Raw genomic sequence first — 15717 nt, forward strand, 5'->3', positions numbered from 1 at the left:
TATTTGCCTGGACCCCTTTTTGGAGATGCCGGGGATTGAACCTGGGACCTTCTGCTTACCAAGCAGATGCTTTACCACTGAGCCACCGTCCCTCCCCATGAACATATGAAGCTGCCTTATACTGAATCAGACCCTCGGTCCATCAAAGTCAGTATTGTCTACTCAGACTGGCAGCGGCTCTCCAGGGTCTCAAGCTGAGGTTTTTCACACCTATTTGCCTGGACCCTTTTGAGTTGGAGATGCTGGGGATTGAACCTGGGACCTTCTGCTTACCAAGCAGATGCTTTACCACTGAGCCACCGTCCCTCCCCTAATATGAACATATGAAGCTGCCTTATACTGAATCAGACCCTCGGTCCATCAAAGTCAGTATTTACTCAGACTGGCAGCGGCTCTCCAGGGTCTCAAGCTGAGGTTTTTCTCACCTATTTGCCTGGACCCTTTTGAGTTGGAGATGCCGGGGATTGAACCTGGGACCTTCAGCTTCCCAAACAGATGCTCTACCACTGAGCCACCGTCCCTCCCCTAATATGAACATATGAAGCTGCCTTATACTGAATCAGACCCTCGGTCCATCAAAGTCAGTATTGTCTTCTCAGACTGGCAGAGCCCAGGTACACCCATCCAGATCCTATATATTCTGCTACCAGTGTGAGCCAGAACTTTTTGGTACATACATCCCCTTCAGAAATCATATATTATAGGAGGGTCCTGGTACCTCTAATGATTATGATGCCTCAAGGAAAATTTTCAGGATCAGGCTTCAACCTCATGCTCATTCCTATAAAGAATTTTTTTTTAAAGGTCACCAGAAAACAAGAGACAGAAAATGTATGTGCAACTCTTTGAGTCTCATAAACAAGCTGCATACACTCAAAAAGCCCCCCCCCAAGAAACAACCAAGAACAGAGAAGGAAACAATCGGTGTACTCACCTGTTAACTCTCTCGATGGCCTCTAGGTCTGGAGGTGGAATAGTGAAGCAAGCAGCAGGGGCTGCCTTAGTCTCTCTGCTGGTGTTCTGTACTACCCAGTTCTCCAGGTTGCTGTTGTCTTTCAAAGTATACTTCTCACCCCTTTGAAGCTGCACCTCAGAGAAGACAGGTGGATAAAAGGTTCGAGTGAATTTTGGTTTCAAGCGAGTGAATTTTGGTTTCAAGTGAATTTAAATATGGCCAACCATTGTCAGGAAAAACAAATTCAAAACATTTTTTCTCATGTCACAAAATTCTGCCTTCCTCTGTTCAAACATGGAGAAGCTCTGGGTCTAACTGACTGCTCCCAAAGGAGTATTAAAACATATTAAAACCTTCTCCCTGCCAGGCTGGCCAATTTCATACTCTAGGTATTCTTCTACCATAAAGGATCTACTAAAAACATTTTGTTCCTGCTCCCATTGGACTAGTTCCAAATCCCCACTTTCATAAACGGAAAGCAGTTCTGATCGCATGGTCCAGCAGTTCTCTGGATCTTGCCCATTGTGGTTTTTTAAAAGTGTTTTGAGTGACAAAAGTGGGGAAGGTATTGAGATTCAACAAGTTACAATTATATATAACACAACAATTGCTATACATTAAGATTAAAAAGTGTTATCAATTCAGTGTCCCCCCCCCTTTCTTTTCATTTATACTTCCTTGAGGAAAACCTAAAGGAGTGAGACATTTTGCTGGGTCATTACACACCGCAGATATCATCGCTGAAAAAGCACTCCATCCTGCACTATAAAGAATAACTTTCTACCAAGCTAGAATATTTTCTTCTATTTTAGTCATCAGAAGTGGCAGCCTTATGGGATATTAGGGCAGAGTGATGCTTAGTTAAGCATGAAGAAAATGGCCCTTTGAACAGACAAATGAGCTTTTCCATAATTTGGCATCAGTAAAGAAACCTCAGAAGGCCCGTTGAAATGAATATTAAAATGTTTAGAAAATTACTATACAAAATTGCTCAAAAAATTTCTTTGAAAGACTAAACAGGAAACATACCCTCCCAAATAAATTACATGTTTTTGAGTTTCAGTTTTGAATCTTTGTTTGATTCTGTCCATGGGGACACATTTTACTGTTCTCAATCAAACCCCACAGTTTCAAACGTGTGAAAAATCTGCCAGATTTAAAATTAAATTTTTCCATTACTGCATTAGGTTTAATTTCCCTGTACAAGTGACATATCCATTTTGGCTAAGACATCTGGGTTTCTCTTACTACAGTATTCCCTAGTCTTATATCTCTGTGCTCTGTGGCGCAATATAATTTAGGTGTTATGCTGTTTTAGGGATTTGGGGGCAGATATTCTGTTTTACAGTAGGATGTTAGCTAGACAAGATGTCTTTGCCCTATCATTTCATAGCTTAGTGATGAGTAACTATATGAGGCTGCAGTTAAGAACTCATTTTGCAGGGGAAATCTTCTATCTTCTATGACTGAAAACTATAGGCAATGTTTTTCAATGCCCAAATGTTCAAGATGAGGCAATCAGATGTATTATAAGAAACTATGCTATCCAGCCTAAGAGCTTATGACTCCATCATCCCAGATTCTGGTATCATAAAGAACAGTCAATCCTTGAAGGACTTAAACATTCTGGAATACTGAAATAGATATCCCAAACACAGTCATCCTATCAGATAGAGAATTCTAGTCACCTTCATGAATGAATCACAAATTATAGGATCATCTTTTGTCAGAATTAACATAACCTCAGAACAGTTCTGTTGCATAGGGTTGCCAAGTCCAATTTAAGAAATATCTGGGGACTTTGGGGGTGGAGCCAGGAGAGTTTGGGGGTGGAGCCAGGAGACATTGGGGTGGAGCCAAGATCAAGGCTGTGACAAGCATAATGGAACTCCAAAGGGAGTTCTGACCATCACATTTAAAGGGACACCTTTTCAATGCCTTCCTTCCATAGGAAATAATGAAGGATAGCGGCACCTTCTTTTGGGGCTCATAGAATTGGACCCCCTGGTCCAACCGTTTTGAAATTTGGGGGATATTTTGGGAAGAGGCACTAGATGCTGTACTGAAAATTTGGTGCCTCTACCCAAATACAGCCCCCCCAGAGCCCCAGATACCCGCGGATCAATTCTCCATTATTTTCTGTGGGAATAAATCTCCATAGGGAATAATAAGAGTTCCCAGCAGACATTTCCCTCCCGTCCCCCCCCCCCCCGCTTTCTGACGACCCTGAAGCGGGAGGAGGGCCTCCAAACCGGGGGATCCCCTGCCCCCACCTGGGGATTGGCAACCTTACTGTTGCAGTACCTTGTGAACCCCTACAACTATCACAAAGACCTTGCAAAATGATGGGGGAAATGGGATTAATAGCCATTTTGGGAACAGATGCAAAGGTAGTCAGTTGTTCTGTGCATAAACCTTGCAGCCCTTTTCCTCCAAGGTGACTCCACATAACAGTGTGGTTTAGCACCACAACAGAACAATTGTTTGGAAGCTTTTCTAATCATTTCACATGGTTGCCATTTGGATAGGAAGCATGGTGGTGGTGTCAATGTGGAGTGTTCTCACATTGCACCGTTCCTTGTCAAACATGGCGTAAAATACCTGATAGGCACTTTCTTTTTTGCTTGCTGTGATGAAACAACAGGAGGAGGATACAAGGCGCTCAGAAACCAGAGAGATACAGTTTTGAAAAACAACACTTCAGCTTCTGACCAATTTCACACCAGGACTTGTTCCGGGTAGAGATCCCTTTTGCCCCTGGGGCTTCTCTCCATTTTCTCATAAGCTGCCGCAGAGCTGCTAGTTGGTGCGCCACTTTTCCACAGCAAGCAGAAACCGCCTGTCAGAGGGTCTCGCTTGCTGCAGAATAACGATGCACCAACTCACAATTCTGGGGCAACTTGTGCAAAAACGGAGAGAAGCCCCGGGAGCAAAAAGGCTCTCCACCTGGAACAAGCCTAACACGAAATCAGTCTCTGTCAGTTGAAACAGAGAAATGTTTCCTTACATCAGCCAGATCCCAGTCACAGATAGTATCCACAGTAACAGGCTGGGAGGGGTAGATCCTGCGTAATTTCAAAGGACAGATCTCCTTACTTCTCCTTTTCAGTTCAGCAATGCTCTTCTCAGCTTGCTTCACAATCTTCTCATCATTCTAGAAAGAAGGACAACCAGAGCATTAACGAATACGTAACATCTGAGGCACATCACATAACCTCTACTTCTAGCAGCTTAGCAGGCCTCCAGCTTGTCACCCACCAAGCTAATATATTGTAACTGGCCAGCTGCTTGACAAACTTTTTTTTTTTTCCAGTTCAAGGCAAGCAGATAAAATATGCTGGGGTAATCAAGTCCTTAGTTGGCTTGGTGGCTGACAGGCTTAGCCTAGAGGCAGGAGACCCCTCACTCTGGGGATGAATTGTATGCTGAGCCTAGAAGAAGAAGGAATAAAGGTTTGTCCAAAGGAAGGCATTAGATGTGCCAATACTTTGAATACTTTTTTCCCCTTTTGAAATTAATTTCAGATACGGAGACATTGCTCTGAAATTTATGCAAACTGAAGACCAAGGCTTTTTTTCTTTTTTTGAGCAGGAACACAAAGGAACGCAGTTCTGGCTGGCTTGGCATCTGGGTGTGTGTGGCTTAATATGCAAATTAGTTCCAGCAGGGCTTTTTCTACAAAAAAAGTCTTGTGTGAAACAATGGTGACGTTGGGGGTGTGGCATAATATGCAAATAAGTTCCTGCTGGACTTTTTCCTACAGAAAAAGCCCTGCTGAAGACTAAAGCTACTTGAAACCGGACATTATCGATTACCGCTTCAGCTCAGCTTTCTTAAGGTGGTAAAGTCTGGAGTGGCAGCAGAAGAATATTGTTTGCTGAGTCTCGCTTTCGGACTAGTTGGATTTCTATCTGACAGGAGCAACCTGCTACTGTATTGTGTTACTGCACTTTGTTATACTATTAATTGTATCACTTTGGTGATTGTGAATTTCATTGTTACAGTGTGTTTTGAAACTTTATATGTTGTTACTGAGTATTTGGCTCGGTGTCTCACAGACTTAGCTTAGAGGCAGGGCACCCCCTCACTCTGTGGATGAATTGTATTAAATCTTATCTGGAAAGCAATGCCTTCTGTTTTCCCCCTGTTATTCATCTTCCTTCTTCTCACCCTTTCCCTACTGTTGTTCCCACACCTTCATCAAATGTAATGGTGTGAATCAAGGCCATTTGTCCAGCATATAACTAATCCCCGGTGCTGCATGTTACTGAATTTAGATGCCGCCGTACATATAAATACTTGGGTTCAGGCATCACAATAATCCAGGAAAGCTTGCCAAATGAAGCAAGACAATAAACAAATAAGAGCTTGCTGAAGTCCCTCAGTTCAGTCTTGTGGTTCTCACCTCCAGCTGATGGACTAAATCAGACACCACCCCTGGGCTGTCTGTGTTGAACTTGCTGTATTTTGTATCAAGATCATCATTCAGCTTTTTAAGCAACTGGCTCACAGCATCAGTGTCGTCATAGAACTAGAATAAAAACAGAGGCCCCCCCCACAAAAAAAGATGAAGATGATTAATCATGGCTATACCTTCTGTTTTATTGTACCAAATCACTCTGAATAAATAGCTCAATTGAGTGTGTTTTCACAAAGGTGCCTTTTCAAGGACTGAAGCTACAGTTGTAGCCTATTATGTTCCTGAAAGCTTCAGGGCACCATGCTAGCCCCAATCAAGTTTTCTCTGAGCTGCACATTGGGTGGCCTGGAACCTGCATGAGTAGCTTGGAACATGTTACTCCAGGAGAAATGCTACCATGGGACTGTTCTGTTATTTATGGTATGTGTAGATGTGTGCATGCATATGTGGGTGTGGGACTTTTCGATTTTGTCCTAAAGTATGCCAAGGATATGCCTTAACACCGTCCTCACAGCTCAGTGACTCTAAACTATACAATTTGTCTCTAAAACAGTTTTTTACGTATGAGGAGCGATACATGAGACATATGATGAGACAGGAGTGCATGGACCAAAACAGAGCACATGCAATACTCTCTCACTGTTAAATTTCATACAACTTTGGTTTGGCCCTTTAAGAGTTTATCAGAAAGTTCCTACATGTTTAAAATCATTTCTACACCAAAGAAGAAGAAGAAGATATTGGATTTATATCCCTCCCTCCACTACGAAGAGTCTCAGAGCGGCTCACAAACTCCTTTACCTTCCTCCCCCACAACGGACACCCTGTGAGGTGGGTGGGGCTGGAGAGGGCTCTCACAGCAGCTGCCCTTTCAAGGACAACCTCTGCCAGAGCTATGGCTGACCCAAGGCCATTCCAGCATGTGCAAGTGGAGGAGTGGGGAATCAAACCCGGTTCTCCCAGATAAGAGTCTGCACACTTAACCACTACACCAAACTGGCTCAGTGGCTAAAAAAATCTGATGTTAAAATAAAGATTTGAGGTCCTCTGGATCCCACTGTGTTATCACACAGAATCCTCCTTCCTCCCCCAATACAATTTACCTTTCTGTAGTTCTCTATGTTCTTCAAATGGTTCTCCTGGCAGATACACAAGGTGAGGAAATTCTGCCATTCAGTCTTCAGAGCTTCCTGATGAGCCTGCATCAAAGAGGAAAATATTCTTATTTTTATCCCTGCCAGCTGTGTGCCTTCAGTTGCCATTAGCAGCAGACAGTGGTGACACGGGAATGAGTTCAAATCCAAACTGGACCCCCCCCCCCTTTGCAGCTATTTTTCAGCAATAAAAGCATGTTGTATATCCCCAAGAGACTGAGTCTGAAATCATTTAAAGCTATCCATGATTACACTATTAGCAGAACTTTCTTTTAATTACAGAAACATCTTAACCTAACATATGAAGATAAGGAAGTCAGGGAAATGTGCATGGGGTGTGTTTCATAGTCTGAGTACAATTAATGGTAAAAAACACCTCCACTTGCCTACTCATCTTGCTTCCGTCACTGGACGCATAAAGCAGAGACTCAGGAGAAGTTCTCACATTATGGATGAAAGTGGCCCTTTCTCTACCTTTTTCTGAGATCTGAGGACAGGTGGAGTTTAAAATGCTTCACATACCTGAATCGGGTGTACTGCTGGATGCTTCAGTTCAATCATCCTCTCGCCATCATCCTGGAGTGTATTTACATATGTTTCCTGATCAAGGAGTTCATTAGTCTTGAAGTCCTGCAATGAAGAAGAAAGAACTTCTATAGCAGAGGCTCCAAATGCTGAGAGTACAATATTGAAAGCACCTATTTTGATGGGAGTGGGTGTGAGAAAGCGCTAACTCTAATTGCTATGAAGGCTGCCAATTATGTTAGTATTAGGATTAACCTTTCTGAAGTAACACTGCTTGGGATGTTTATAGGAAATGGCAACATAGAAAGAGTGGGAAATGGCAACGTGAGTACACAGTCACATATCCCTAGAAATATGAAGTTAATGCAGCTGCCCGTGGTCTCCCCACTTCGTTTTGCCTGCCCCTTTTTTCCTGGGAGGATGTCTGTGTTTATAAAAAGTGAGAGTACTAAGGAGTGTATGTGGTCAGAACAGTGATGCTCTCCAGGATCCACACTCATTTTAAATATAGCTGAGCCATAATAAGTAGAAATGCCACTTATTTCTGATAGCCTTAAGTAGCTAGGGTAGGGTTGCCAAGTCCAATTCAAGAAATATCTGGGGACTTTGGGGGTGGAGCCAGGAGACTTTAGGGGTGGAGCCAAGATCAAGGCTGTGACAAGCATAATTGAACTCCAAAGGGAGTTCTGGCCATCAAATTTAAAGGGATGGCACACCTTTTCAATTCCTTCCTTCCATAGGAAATAATGAAGGATAGGGGCACCTTCTTTTGGGGCTCATAGAATTGGACCCCCTGGTCCAATCTTTTTGAAACTTGGTGGGTATTTTGGAGAGAGGCATTAGGTGCTATACTGAAAATTTGGTGCCTCTACCCCCCAAAACAGCTCCCTCAGAGCCCCAGAAACCCACTGATCAATTCTCCATGATTTTCTATGGGAATAAATCTCCATAGGGAATAACAGGGTTCCCAGAAGACATTTCCCTCCCCTCCCCCTGCTTTCTGACAACCCTGAAGCGGGGGAAGGGCCTCCAAACCGGGGGATCCCCTGCCCCCACCTGGGGATTGGCAACCCTAAGCTAGAGCTCAGTGCGATGTCCTCTTGAGAGCTCAGTGCAATATCCTTCAGCTCTCTTTACAAGTGTGGTCAGATCAGAATGGAGTTTGCATAGCTGAGATCAAAGACAGCGGCAGCAACGAGAAGTCCAATTGCTGTCTGTTTAGTAGGTAGTTCTCAATACCGGTTCTTAAACAACCCTTACTGATCTATGCATTACGGCCTGCAGGTTGAAACTTTGATCTTCGTAAGTCTCCTTAGAATATGGAAGGCATCTAAGTTGTTTATCGGAATTGTTATCCTCACAGTTACAACAAATGAATTTCATTCATACCCACCAGCCTTTATGGTACGGCTTACCTCATATTCACGCCGTACTGCTTGGGGGTCAATCATTTGATCACTCCAGTCCTGTGTCAAGATCTTGCTTTGCTTCTCTGTGAGATAACCCAGCTCCTTAATGCAACCTTGTAGATGGTTATGGAGGCTGCGCAAACTCTGGCCTCTCCAAATAGAGGCTTTCTGTCAGATTGGAGAAAACATTTCAGTGTCCTAGTCACTATCCATAATTTCTATTCTTTTCAGGTAGTCAATGCTTTATAATTTTTCTCCATCTAATCCTATTCTAACAGACCCACTTGTGAGGGCATATTACAAAAAACAAACAAAACAACCACATGGAAACTTAAGTTATCGCTTTGATTGAATTTCAGCAACATACAAGCCACTAATCCATAGTCGTTTGTGTGGTATGTGAATGCTCCTTCTGACAATCATCATTTACAGGTCTCAAGCTTCTGATTGTAAAGGAAAATTAGGGCGTTTTCGCACCGACCTTAATCGGCAGCGACGTCCCTCTTCACCGCGCAGGGTCTGCGCAGATTTCGCACCAATTGCTGCAGAGCCAAAACGCGGTTTACATTTGCGACGCAAAAGCCGCGGGACTTTGCGGCTCTTCCGGGTGCTCCGCAGCAATTAGTGCGAAAACCGTGCAGACGCTGCGCGGTGAAGAGGGACGTCGCTGCCGATTAAGGTCAGTGCGAAAACGCCCTTAGAAATTTATTTTTTCCAGAACTAATGTGAAAATCTAGACCAGGGGTGGCCAAACTTGGTTAACGTAAGAGCCACAAAGAATAAACGTCAGATGCCTGAGAGTCTCAAGACATGAATGTCAGATGTCTAAGAGCTGCAAGACAGGAAGGAAGGAAGATAGATAGATAGATGGGGAAGGGGAGGGATGGAGAGGTGGAAAGAAAGCAACTTTAACTTTAAATGTGTTCTCCAAACCACCGGCTGGCTTGGCTTGGAGAAGTGATTTAAAGAGAGAAATGCCTTCTCCAAGCTGAGTGACAGGGTGGTGGGACTTCAAGAGCCATACAATATGTGTGAAAGAGCCACATGTGGCTCCTGAGCCACAGTTTGGCCACCCCTGATCTAGACCAATCATAGAAACCAACTCTATGCTTCTAGTGTAGAGAATCAGTTTGGGAACAGGGCTGAACCAGGATTAATGGTCTAGTGTGGAATTGGCCGCAGTCTTCCTAGCCAATGATCACTCAGGGCCAAACTAGGCACCATTTTAGAGATTAATTCAGCCATTTAAAAATGGTATGAACCTGGCCGCAGCACAGCAAGAACAGACAGCCTTATCCCACCCCCCACCCCCCCCACACACAGTGCCTTTCAGGTGCTGAAGCAGCCATCTTGTGTGTGGGGTGCTGCTTCAGCACTTGAAAAGGTGCACAGGGCAGGGGAACAAGATCCCCTGTTCCTGTCTTACTGCCTTACATTCACGACATTTTTAAATGGCAGGAAATATAAATGTTGATATGAATAAATGAGAATATATGAGGTTTCTATTCTACTGAAATTAAATATAATGAATCAAAGTTCTAAGACTCTTACCAAAAGCATACTCAGGAAAAGCACCCTCACTGAATCCAGATCTGAGAAGTTCATATATGATAAGGTACTGAGAGCTTATATATATATATATATATATATATATATATATATATATATATATATATATATATATATATATATGTGTGTGTGTGTGTGTGTGTGTGTGTGTGTGTGTATGACTTACTAGGCCACGTGGCTTATTTCAGGGGTGGCCAATGGTAGCTCTCCAGATGTTTTTTGCCTACAACCCCCATATATGGCTAATGGTTGGGGCTGATGGGAGTTGTAGGCAAAAAACATCTGGAGAGCTACCATTGGCCACCCCTGCAATAAGCCACGTGGCCTAGTAAGTCAGGTGAAGTGCAGTTGCCAGACCCAGAAGTTCCAGAACTGGAGAGCCAGTGTGGTGAGAAGCAGTTAAGAGTGCTGGAGTTTGAACAGAATGACTTGGGTTTAAATTCCCACACAGTATTAAAAACTCACTGAGTGAGTCAGTCAGTCTCTCTAGCCTAACAATTTCTAGAGCTGTTGTGGAGATAAAATGGAGAAGGAGGAGACTGGATTTATACCCTGCCCTTCACTCAGAGTGGGTTACAATCTCCTTCCCTTCCCCTCCCCACAACAGACACCCTGTGAAGTAGGTGGGGCTGAGAGAACTCTGAGAGAGCTGATCTTGAGAGAACAGCTCTGTGGCTGCCCCAAGACCATCCAGCAGCTGCACCTGGAGGAGTGGGAAATCAACCCAGTTCTCTAGATTAGAGTCCACTTGCTGGAACTCTTTGCTGGAAGCAGAGGATAGGGGATAGACAAAACCACTGTGCAGGAGTGCTGACATTTTGATGCAAATCCCAGGGCAGTCTATGTATTATACCAATGGGGTTTTTTCCCCTCTTCCATCCAAACAGTCCATAAGGAATCCACTCATCTGAAATCTAGACTAAGAGCACTTTGCTATTCCACCCATATAAAACCTAAAAATGGATGAGTATTGCGAATCAATCAGTCAATTAATGGAAATAAATAGGAAGGTAAATCACACTGAAAAAAGATTCTTACTAGTAAGTTCTTGTGCGGGTTCTTCAACTCCTCTGCTTCCTATTTGTTTTTAGAGAAAAGAGAGAGATGGGGCATAAAATATTTGACCCAATTTTTAACCAATGTTACTGAATGCGCTTAGCAACAGACCTTGTGTTACTGCAAATACTACTCAGAGTCTGGTTTGTATATAGTAGGAAGGCATGTGACGATATATTTTACGTAGCTTTGATTATTAAGGGTTTCTTCTGATCTGTTTAGTGATTCTCCCTTGAGCTAGTTTTGATCCACACTGATCTGACACTCATTATCTGGTTTCAGCACCCATGAGTTTGACCCATAGGTCCCTTAACATCTAGTTTGGCTCTCAGTGCTATAGTTTAAAACTTTATTCAAAAGCAATTTAATCAAATGTACAAAAAATTATGTGTAGGAATATGAGAGGTACATAAATCACACTAGGAAATATAAATGTTGATATGAATAAATGAGAATATATGAGGTTTCTATTCTACTGAAATTAAATATAATGAATCAAAGTTCTATGACTCTTACCAAAAGCATACTCAGGAAAAGCTCATTCACAGTGTAATCCTATGCAGAGTTACTGCAGGCAACCCACTTAAATCAGTGGGCTAAGTATTGAGATAGCACTGTGCATAGGCCTGCACAGGTAGCCTGTTGACAATGTATTTGTTTATTTACGACATCTATACATCCACCATTCTCCTAATAACTGGTACTCTATGCAGACTAATTAAAGGCTTTCAATAGCCATGAAACAAATTTTTTGTTTCCTTGGCATGATTCGGATACAAAACATGGTTTGCAGATTCAGGTTTTATGACAAACTATGCTTTGTTGAAAGCCAGGAAGTAGTTTTTCGGCTTGCTGCTTCCAAGGAAAGGAGGGATGGGGAAAAGAGATGATAAAAATATGGAGCAGAGGTCCATCAGTGGCTATTAGCCACAGTGTGTGTGTGTATATATATATATATTTGGCCACTGTGTGATACAGAGTGTTGGACTGGATGGGCCATTGGTCTGATCCAACATGGCTTCTCTTATGTTCTTATGTGACACAAAGTGTGGGACTGGATGGGCCATTGGCCTGACCCAACATGGCTTCTCTTATGTGACACAGAGTGTTGGACTGGATGGGCCATTAGCCTGATCCAACATGGCTTCTCTTATGTGACACAGAGTGTTGGACTGGATGGGCCATTGGCCTGACCCAACATGGCTTCTCTTATGTGACACAGAGTGTTGGACTGGATGGGCCATTGGCCTGACCCAACATGGTTTCTCTTCTGTTCTTATGTGACACAGAGTGTTGGACTGGATGGGCCATTGGCCTGATCCAACATGGCTTCTCTTATGTTCTTATGTGACACAGAGTGTTGGACTGGATGGGTCATTGGTCTGACCCAACATGGTTTCTCTTCTGTTCTTATGTGACACAGAGTGTTGGACTGGATGGGCCACTGGCCTGATCCAACATGGCTTCTCTTACGTTCTTATGTTCCATTTCGCCTCTCGCCACAGTGACAGACTATGTTTAGTCATGGTTTAGAACCATGACCGCCTTTCAGAGTTCCCCAATATGGTGCCTGTGGGCACTGTGGTGCTTGCAGACACCTTTTCTGGCCATCCCCAAGCATTTTTAGAAAGTGAGTGGGGATCAGGTGGGGTTTTTGCCAAGCAGGGATTCTGGTTGCCCCCTGGGGATATGATCAGTGGTAAAGATTTTTTAAAAGTTGCTTTAACGCCACCTGCAACCAGCACAAGGATCTTCACTGTGCAACGGAAGATAAATTGTGTGTATACAACACAATGGGCGTTTTCCCACAGAGCTTACCTCGGAGCGACGTCCCTCTTCACCACACAGCGTCTGCGCGGATTTCCCACCAACTGCTCCGCATAACCAGGAAGAGCCGCAGCTTTTGCGTCGCTAACATAAACTGGTTTTTAGCGGTTTACATCTGCGACGCAAAAGGTCCGGCACTTCCTGGTTGTGCGCAGCAGTTGGTGGGAAATCCGTGCAGACGCTGCGCGGTGAAGAGGGACGTCGCTCCGAGGTAAGCTCTGTGGGAAAACGCCCAATGTTTTTAAATAAAATGCATCCTGTTAAACAGAGACCGTTTTCGCACACAGCTTACAACGCAGTCACATTCCTGTTCTCTCCGCAGCGTCTGTCGGATTTCCCATTATCTGCGCCGGAGTTACAGGAAGTGCAGCGGCTTTTGCGCAGCAAATGTAAACTGGGTTTTAGCTGTTTACATTTGCTACGCAAAAGCCGCGGCACTTCCTGGAACTTCGGCGCAGATAGTGGGAAATCCGATGGACGCTGTGGAGAGAACAGGAACGTGACCCCGTGGTAAGCTGTGTGCGAAAACGGTCAGAGCTTCTACTTGAAATGTTGAACAGTTACTATTAGAGGTATGCATGACTTCACTCTTTGACACCACCTCTTGTGGCAACCATTTTGTGGTTGGAACTACCACCCTGTGTCTAAATTCCCACAGGCTCAAAAAGGCTGGGGACCCCCGGGGACTGTAAGACTTCTTTCAATATAAATGCAGGAGGAATGTACCCAGTAGGTGCGTAAAGCAGATTTTGGTCATTAATTAGTCCACACTACTAATTAGAAATTCCACTTTACTAAGGTAATAATGTTTAAGCCTGAATCTATGAGCTGTTGTTATGTTCAGAGTTCACTAATAGTGCAGCTGAGATCCCAGGGCAAATGAAGAGCACCTGTCATAAAGTAAAAGCATAGCAGCTGAACAAGGGCTTATCGTGAAGATCTCACTGGGAGCACCTTCAGGAACCAAAGTCATCTCTTGACCACAAAAGGTAGGATATGTGCAAACTTTAGATGAATACCCATCTCTGGCCTAAATTGGGGTCTTTGTTGTGGCTTAACTATTTGGAAAATCCCTGATGAGAGCAGTTTTCTGCAACTAGCATGAACTCCCATATTGCTGGAGCTACCAGATTCTGTTCAGCATCATTCTGTGGCAATGCTAATCTAGAGATTCCTCAACACCCCAAAATTGGAAAAGTCAACCAGTGCTGAGTCTAACATCTGAAAAAACTAGTTGTTATGTTAGTCATACTCCATGGTTTAGCTACACAGGGCTGTGATCATTGTGAAGGGATGTAGAATGGACAGGCAGACATCTTACCGGCCCATGGAGGTTCTTAATCTGGAGGCTGTATGCCTCTATCTCTTTCTGAAGGATGTTGTGTTCTGCTATTTGCTTCTCCAGCTCTGGCAAAGCTGGGCCGTATTCCCCTGCATTAACTTGTTTCTGGAACAAAACCAATAATAAGCAAGCGTCAGGCATTTCAGAATGACTCAGCTCTAGGCAGAGCACTAATTCGACCCTCTGAACTCCAGCTTTGTAAACTGCACATATCTACTGCTCATGTTGGCTGCTAGTCTCTGGCCTCCATTTAATCCTACTGCTTTTAGAGAAACGTTCACAAAGCAGCTGATAGCACGAAACTTTAGCGTCAACAGATAAAGCCATTTAATCCATTCCAAAGAATAGATCAAAATTTGATAAAACTACAAACTTCTATCTCTTACCCCAAATTTTTGGCGGGAACTATGCTATTTTCAACCAAATGGAGATGAATGATGAAGCCAAAAGAGCTTCAGTTGGGAGGGAATTCCACAGCTGTGATGTCAGCTGTTGCAGATGGAGTTCCAGAAAATGTGGAGTAAGAGGGGCAGCGGAGGCCCTGAGCACTCTCCGCACAGGGCCCTCCCAAAACCAGTTCCATTCCAGAGGAAGACAAATAGCTGAAGTGCTATTAGTAGGAACTGTGGCTCAATAGTAGACCACGTGCTTTGCACCCAAAAGATCCTACGAGCTTCAGTTAAAAGAATCAAGTAGCAGATTATATGAAATACTTCTGTCTGAGACCCTGGACAGTCACTGCTGGCCAGAGCAGACCTTGACAGACTAGTGGTCTGACTCAGTATAAGGCAGCTTTATGTATTCAAGCATGTATGTGTATTTTTTCCCCCCATACTGTTTGAACCTCAGGAGTAAGAAGGGGAAGGGCAGACCACCATGGTAAGAGAGCTGACCATCTAGAGCTGAAAAGTCTGAAAGCCCTCATGTTGAGGAAATGAAAAAATATATTTCTGAAACGGGACATGAACTGATCTCCCCCCCACCCCGATGGGTTACAATGTGTTATTGTCTGTTACGTTCAGAGTTTATAGATTTATATAATATCGTGTATTACTGCGCTGCTTGGCCTTATATTTACAACCATATTGGTCGTAAATATAGCAACAACACTACATAAATATCTCTTCAACATAAATCTAGCAAAGACACTACATAGATAGGAAGACACTACATAAATATCTCCCCAACAAATTGGCTGTACAAGCAGTATAATTAAAGTAACTATCTCCCCAACAGGAAGGAAGAGGAGGACATTCTAGGACAAAGGGAATGTTTGTCGGTCGTTCTTTTGTAGTTATGCAGGTTGTAGCTCTTCTGTATTATGCACCTGAAAAGTTTACTTCAGTGGTACAATAAAAATAAGGTCTTCTTTTCGATTCCTGTAACCTGTTTGCACTTTTAAAATCTTTCTCAAGCTTGCATAGAGATACTGGGCCGTTTCACATTGCAAATATCAGCTT

At 43.5% G+C, this 15717-nt stretch overlaps 1 protein-coding gene across 1 annotated transcript in view; it reads right to left on the minus strand.

The window, feature by feature from the left end:
- Window positions 1-15717, minus strand: part of EVPL (envoplakin) — an 81389-nt gene that overhangs the window by 32604 nt on the left and 33068 nt on the right. Inside the window, exons 5-12 of the mRNA XM_060253129.1 lie at window positions 14237-14362; window positions 11071-11109; window positions 8470-8631; window positions 7052-7159; window positions 6479-6574; window positions 5361-5486; window positions 3963-4109; window positions 935-1089 (exon numbers count right to left, since the gene is read on the minus strand). Coding sequence (XP_060109112.1) covers window positions 935-1089; window positions 3963-4109; window positions 5361-5486; window positions 6479-6574; window positions 7052-7159; window positions 8470-8631; window positions 11071-11109; window positions 14237-14362 — 959 coding nt within the window. The remainder of the gene's footprint in view (window positions 1-934; window positions 1090-3962; window positions 4110-5360; window positions 5487-6478; window positions 6575-7051; window positions 7160-8469; window positions 8632-11070; window positions 11110-14236; window positions 14363-15717) is intronic.

This window comes from Heteronotia binoei, chromosome 13, assembly GCF_032191835.1.
Source record: "Heteronotia binoei isolate CCM8104 ecotype False Entrance Well chromosome 13, APGP_CSIRO_Hbin_v1, whole genome shotgun sequence".
NCBI lineage: Eukaryota > Metazoa > Chordata > Lepidosauria > Squamata > Gekkonidae > Heteronotia > Heteronotia binoei.